The sequence below is a fragment of the Pongo abelii genome, chromosome 1 (genome assembly GCF_028885655.2).
Source record: "Pongo abelii isolate AG06213 chromosome 1, NHGRI_mPonAbe1-v2.0_pri, whole genome shotgun sequence".
Lineage (NCBI taxonomy): Eukaryota > Metazoa > Chordata > Mammalia > Primates > Hominidae > Pongo > Pongo abelii.
In genome coordinates, this window is record NC_071985.2 from 209,692,639 (window position 1) to 209,699,929 (window position 7,291).

Sequence of the window (7,291 nt, forward strand, 5' to 3'; positions counted from 1 at the left end):
AGCTGGGACTACAGGCGCCCGCCACCATGCCTGGCTAATTTTTTGTGTTTTTAGTAGAGACGGGGTTTCACTGTGTTAGCCAGGATGGTCTCCATCTCCTGACCTCCTGATCTGCCCGCCTCGGCCTCCCAAAGTGCTGGGATTACAGGTGTGAGCCACCGTACCCAGCCATGAGATCTACGTTCTAGATCAATGCTTTTCAGTTCTGTTTTGCTCTTTAACTCATCCCTTAAGGATTTCTTTTCTCAATGATTTTATTTTTCGCTTCCAGAAATTCTACTTGAATCTTTTTCAGATCTACCCAGAAACAATCTCTCATTCTGTACTCACGTTTTTAATTTTTTATTGTTTTCATATCAGACATATTTTTATAAGGTATACCCAAGAATTATATGAAGTTCTTGAAAGTGTAATTCTACTGTCTGGCGTTTCTGCTGACTCTTGCTCATGTTTCCTTATGCATTTTGCACTGTGAACTCAAATTTCACCGGCCTTTATATGTGGTATTCTCATACAACCTGTTTATAAAGTGAATCCCTCCTAATAAATGTTTAGTTTGCTTTCTAATAATGTCTAATAATAAACCATACAATATTTAGACTCCTGAGGGTTTTTTCTTCAATATTTGGGACATATACTAAAAAGTTACTTCTTATTGACATTCAATTTTTTTTTTTGAGACAGAGTCTTGCTCTGTCACCCATGCTGGAGTGCAATGGCACAATCTTGGCTCACTGCAACCTCTGCCTCCTGGGTTCAAGCAATTCTCCTGTGTCAGCCTCCCAAGTAGCTGGGACTACAGGCACGTGCCATCACGCCAGGCTAATTTTTTTGTATTTTTAGTAGAGATGGGGTTTCACCATGTTAACCAGGATGTTCTCGATCTCCTGACCTCATCATCCACCTGCCTCGGCCTCCTCAAGTGTTAGGATTACAGGCGTGAGCCAGCATGCCCAGCCAACATTCAAATTAAACTGGACTACTATATTTTATCTAGTAGAAAATGTTTTGGCCAGGCGCAGTGGCTTACGCCTGTAATTCCAGCACTTTAGGAGGCTGAGGTGGGTGGATCACCTCAGATCAGGAGTTCGAGACCAGCTGGCCAACATGGCGATACCCGGTCTCTACTAAAAGTACAAAAATTAGCTGGGTGCAGTGGGCGCCTGTAGTCCCAGCTACTTGGGAGGCTGAGGCAGGAGAATCACTTGTACCTGGGAGACAAGGGTTGCAGTGAGCCGAGATCACACCACTGCACTCCAGCCTGGGCAACAGAGCAAGATTTTGTCTCAAAAATAAATAAATAAATAAATATTAAAATAAAATAAATTGTTTAATCCTCTGTAGTTTCTCTTCCCATCATTTGATGTGAAGCCAAATCCATATCTCTGATCCCCAAATAGTTGTTAAAACTTCAGTACTTTACTTGCCGAAATTGGCAAATTAACAAAACAAAATGTAAAACAAACAAACAAAAAAACCCTCAACCTTGTCACTCTAGATTCCATTTCTTCTTGGTTTTGATTTCCTCTTGGTTTTGACTTTTTGGGATTTCCCTTGCTTCAAAAGGATGTCTTAGGATTAGTCTTTTGGAAAATGGAAGGCCAAAAATCTTATAGGTCACTTCTGCTTGTTGCATTCCCACATACCTCCCCTGAGGCAGCCAGGACAGATCTGGCTCCCCACTTGGGTGGAGAAAGGGCAAAATACAGGTGAACAAAACAGAAACTGATTTTCCAACATAGAATCCATCCATACAGGTAGCAGTTTTGGCTACAGTCAGTTATCAGGTGAGGTCATTCTTGTGCTTACTGAAAAAGATTATTTTCTTCTTCTCATTGTACTGCAGCAAAGCCTTCTAGACAAGCTCAGTGGAATCTGAAGGGCCCACCCCATGGAGGAATGCTGGGTGACAGAGATAGCCAATGGCTCCAAGGATGGCTTGGATTCCAACCCTATGAAGGATTACATGATCCTGAGCGATCCCCAGAAGACAGCTGTTGCCGTGTTGTGCACTCTTCTGGGCCTGCTAAGTGCCTTGGAGAACATGGCGGTGCTCTCTCTGATCCTGTCCTCCCACCGGCTCCGCCGGAAGCCCTCATACCTGTTCATTGGCAGCTTGGCTGGAGCTGACTTCCTGGCCAGTGTGGTCTTTGCATGCAGCTTTGTGAATTTCCATGTTTTCCATGGTATGGATTCCAAGGCTGTCTTCCTGCTGAAGATTGGCAGCGTGACCATGACCTTCACAGCCTCTGTGGGTAGCCTCCTGCTGACCGCCATTGACCGATACCTCTGCCTGCGCTACCCACCTTCCTACAAAGCTCTGCTCACCCGCGGGAGGGCACTAGTGACACTGGGCATCATGTGGGTCCTTTCAGCACTAGTCTCCTACCTGCCCTTCATGGGATGGACTTGCTGTCCCAGGCCCTGCTCTGAGCTTTTCCCACTGATCCCCAATGACTACCTGCTGAGTTGGCTCCTGTTCATCGCCTTCCTCTTTTCTGGAATCATCTACACCTATGGGCATGTTCTCTGGAAGGCCCATCAGCATGTAGCCAGCTTGTCTGGCCACCAGGACAGGCAGGTGCCAGGAATGGCCCGAATGAGGCTGGACGTGAGGTTGGCCAAGACCCTGGGGCTGGTGCTGGCTGTGCTCCTCATCTGTTGGTTCCCAGTGCTGGCCCTCATGGCCCACAGCCTGGCCACTACGCTCAGTGACCAGGTCAAGAAGGCCTTTGCCTTCTGCTCCATGCTGTGCCTCGTCAACTCCATGGTCAACCCTGTCATCTATGCTCTGCGGAGTGGGGAGATCCGCTCCTCTGCCCATCACTGCCTGGCTCGCTGGAAGAAGTGTGTGAGGGGCCTTGGGTCGGAGGCAAAAGAAGAAGCCCCAAGGTCCTCAGTCACCGAGACAGAGGCTGATGGGAAAATCACTCCGTGGCCAGATTCCAGAGATCTAGACCTCTCCGATTGCTGATGAGGCCTCTTCCCAATTTAAACAACTCAAGTCAGAAATCAATTCACTCCTTGGAGGAGAGAGAGGGGTCTTGGCACTCTCTTCTTACTTAAACCAGTACCAGGCACCTAGACACGGACCCCTTTTTGCTGATGAGTGTTGGGACCGACTCCTGGAAGACAGCCTGGGCTTGCCCACCTGCAAACAGTCTGTTGGATAGGTAGGGCCCATGAGGAGAAGCCAAGTGGGCAAGATGCAAAGGGCCTAGTACAGGCTCAGTTTGACAAGTCAGGTCAGGCTTCATGCCTGCATCCTCCATAGACCACAGGAGCCAAAGCAAGCCTCCAGGCCCAGCAATGAGGGACTTGGGAGAAATCTGAGAAGAATGGGTTGCTCTCTTGGGAAGTCAGGGTATCAGATGGAATGGACATCCAGGTCCTCTCCCTGCCTAATTATCAAGGCCTCCTTGGTTCTGGAGCTATGAAAGGCCCCACTTTCAGGTCACCCTTGCCACTGAGGACCCAGAACTATGCTATGATGAGGATTAAGGTGTTGACTTGCCTCTTTCAGAGATAAATGACAAGCCTTCAGTTTGGGGCATCCTGTTGTTTGGGCGAGGACTCTCTCTGATATTCTGATAATCCCCACCTGTAACCTCAGGTCCCTGGAAATACAGAGGAAGCTGGGATCGCTTGAGACACAAAAATCTTTGGAGAATTTTCTTGACCCTCTGAAGTCCTTCCAGCAGCAGTCCTGGTGGTGCTGCTGGAAGCAAGCAATGTCCTAGTCTAACCTAACTCGAAGAAAAAGGAAGATATTCACAAAGATTGTATAAATCCCCAAACTGTTCCCCCATCTGCCCCCAATTCAGCTCCCTTGCCTCCTCCACACCCCTATTACATATAATAAGCAGAGCAAGTGGGAGGAGGGGAAATGCCCTTCCTATATGCCAGGTATGGGGCTGATATTTCAGTCCATTGACCCCAGCTAGAATATAGCTCCTTGCTTTTAAAGATCTCAGGGGCCAGGCATGGTAGCTCATGCCTGTAATCCCAGTACTTTGGGAGGCCAAGGCAGGTGGATCACCTGAGGTCAGGAGTTTGAGACCAGCCTGACCAATATGGTGAAACCCTGTCTCTACTAAAAATACAAAAATTAGCAGGGCATGGTGGCGGGCACCTGTAGTCCCAGATACTCAGGAGGCTGAGACAGGAGAATTGCTTGAACCCTGGAGGCAGAGGCTGCAGTGAGCCGAGATTGTGCCACTGCCTCCAGCCTGGGTGACAGAATGAGACTCTGTCTTAAAAAAAATAAAATAAAATAGATCCCAGGGTACCCATTTTTCATATGAGGGAGGCTGGGTTCCTCCCAGAGGAGCCTAAAACAGCCAACAAAAGAAATTGTTGGCGGCAGGAGGATTGCAGAGGAATTCTAATGCAATTATTTGGGACCACAAATGGAATAAAATGAAAGATATTGGTTAAACATGTCTTCGTTTAATACTTTCAAGACAAAATATCCACTAGCCATTCACTTATTCATTCATCTCATAAACATGAGCCAGGCTCTGTGTAGGGTCCTGAGTACCTAGCCATAAATGAGACCATGCCCCTGTCTCATGGGGCTTACAGTCTATATCCTGCTTGCAAGACATCCAATAAGTCAATAAAGAAAATAATTACAGGTGGTACAACAAAGGAAATATGCAGGGTCATGTAATAGGAACAGAGTTAACTCAATAAATGGTAGGGTAGACCTACCATGTGCTCTGGTCATACAAGCCGGCTCACTTTTATTGAGCCTTTACTATGGGCCAGGCAGGGGGCTAAGTGTTTTTAAATGTCTTATTTCACTTCATCTTTCCCAACAACCTAATAAGAAGGTCTTAGTTATCTTCATTTTACAGATGTGGCAACGTCAAAGATGCAAAGTCACTTGTCTAAGGTCACCCTGCTAAGTACCAGAGCTGAGGTCTCCAACCTAGTTCTGTTTGACTTCAAAGCCTGCCCTCTTAACCACTAACCTTTTGGCCTAGTTCAGTCAAATTCTGCTTGATTATTGCTCATTAGGGATAATATTAGCTATCTGTAGCATCAGATTGCTGCAAAGTTAACTCATCGTAGATTCTTAATATACTCCATTTTATTAAATGGCCCTGTATTAATCTCCTGTAATAAATTTCTACAAATCCGGTGGCTTAACAATAGAAATTTACTCTCTCATAATTCTGGAGGCCAGAAGTCAAAATCAAGGTGTGGCAGGGCTCTGCACCCTCCAAAAGTTTAAGGGGAGAACTATTCCTTGACTCTTTCAACTTCTGGTGGTCCCTGTCATTCCTTGGCTTGTGGAAACATCACTCCTACCTCCGCCTCTGTCTTCATATGGCCTTTCCTCTTTCCTCTGTGTCTCTTGGTGTCTTTTTTTTTTTTTTTTTTTTTGAGACAGAGTCTCATTCTGTTGCCCAGGCAGGAGTGCGGTGGCATGATCTTGGCTCACTGCAACCTCCGTCTCTCAGGTTCAAATGATTCTCCTGCCTCAGCCTCCCAAATAGCTGGGACTACAGGCACCTGCCACCACACTCGGCTAATTTTTGTATTTTTAGTAGAGATGGGGTTTCACTATCTTGCCCAGGCTGGTCTTGAACTCCTGACCTCAAGTGATCCGCCCACCTTGGCCTCCCAAAGTGCTGGGATTACAGACGTGAGCCACCGTACCCAGCCTGGTGTCTTTTAAGAACACCAATCACTGGATTTAGGCCCACCCTAATCTAGTATGAGTTCATCTTAATTTAACTAATTATATCTATAGAGACCCTGTTTCCAAATAACGTCACATTCACAGATTCCAGGTGGACAAGAAGTTTGGGGGACACTATTCAACTCAGTACAGACCCAGGAACAAAGTCCACCCTCTGGCCTGTGATGAGTGGCAGTCACTATTTTATCCTCTCCCCCACGAGATGAGCTCCAGGTTGACCTCTGCATCCCCAGTGCTCAGTCAGGACCCAGCAGAGCATCTGAAGGGATCTGGTCAATATCTGTGGAATTGAACTGTTTCTGAAAAGCTCTGATGTATGTTTTGGAAAATCAAATCTTATTTTAACCCAGACACCAATCTTTTTGTAAGGCAAAGAAGTAGCATAAATGTTTAAAGGTGATTTTGCACGTTTATATATTGTCATTCCTAAAGTTGAAGCATGTCTTTCTTTATTCATCAGTGGAATCCTTTCTCATTTTGGCAAAGAAAATGCCCAAGTGCCTGGCACAAACAAGCACTGAGTAAATACTTCTTGAATGAATAAAACTAGATTCTAAAAATCATTTGATCAAACGCACTTCCACATTTTCTACTTCTCTCCTTTTACAACCACACTGTATTTCTGCTTTTTTTTTTTTTTTTTTTTTTTTTGAGATAGAGTCTCACTCTGTCACCCAGGTTGGAGTGCAGTGGCACGCAATCTTGGCTCACTGCAACCTCCGCCTCCTGGGTTCAAGCAATTCTCCTGCCTTAGCCTCCCAAGTAGCTGGGATTACAGGTACCTGCCACCATGCCCAGCTAATTTTTGTATTTTTAGTAGAGATGGAATTTCACCATATTGGCCAGGCTGGTCTTGAACTCCTGACTTCAAGTGATCCACCCACCTTGGCCTCCCAAAGTGCTAGGATTACAGGTGTGAGCCACCACTCCCAGCCTCTATGTCTGCTTTAAGTAGAGAAGCAGAGCTTATGAGGGAAGAGAACAAGGGTGCAAAAGGGACCTAGATATCACTGAGAACTGCCCTTGCTGTTTGGTTGAGGAAATGGGCCCAGACAGTGGACAAGACTTGCTCAAGGAGACAAACAAATGGTGTCCAGTGCAACAAACCCAGGTTTCCTAACTTCCAGTTCTGTCCACTCTACATCAGTGCCTCTCACCTGTCCCTGCAGGTTCACATTTTCGTTATGTGGATAAGGAGAAATAAATTGAAGATCACAATGTCCCATTTTATCTTCCCCAAGACAAGCTCTGTAACATCAAAGACCACTATGCAAATTGATTACTAGAAAATGTGTGTGGATGGGTTTGGTTTTTTTCCTAAGGTGTTCTTGCTTACTGTTTTGGGCAATATTTCAACATAATCTGGCAGAAAAAGAAATGGAAGATAAAGAAAATAGATGTAGGCCGGGTGCAGTGGCTCATGCCTGTAATCCCAGCACTTTGGGAGGCTGAGACTGGTGGATCACTTGAGGTCAGGAGTTCGAGACCAGCCTGGCCAACACGGCGAAACCCCATCTGTATTAAAAATACAAAAATTAGCCAGGCGTGGTGGCGCACCTGTAATCCCAGCTACTCAGGAGG

At 46.0% G+C, this 7,291-nt stretch overlaps 1 protein-coding gene across 1 annotated transcript in view; it reads left to right on the plus strand.

Annotated features, from left to right (window-relative positions):
* The window catches only part of CNR2 (cannabinoid receptor 2), a 44,576-nt gene extending 37,576 nt beyond the window's left edge, over window positions 1-7,000 (plus strand). Inside the window, exon 2 of the mRNA XM_009233801.3 lies at window positions 1,847-7,000. Within this exon, the coding sequence (XP_009232076.1) occupies window positions 1,892-2,974 (1,083 nt within the window). The 5' untranslated portion in view covers window positions 1,847-1,891 and the 3' untranslated portion in view covers window positions 2,975-7,000. The remainder of the gene's footprint in view (window positions 1-1,846) is intronic.
* The last annotated feature ends 291 nt before the right edge of the window (window positions 7,001-7,291 follow it).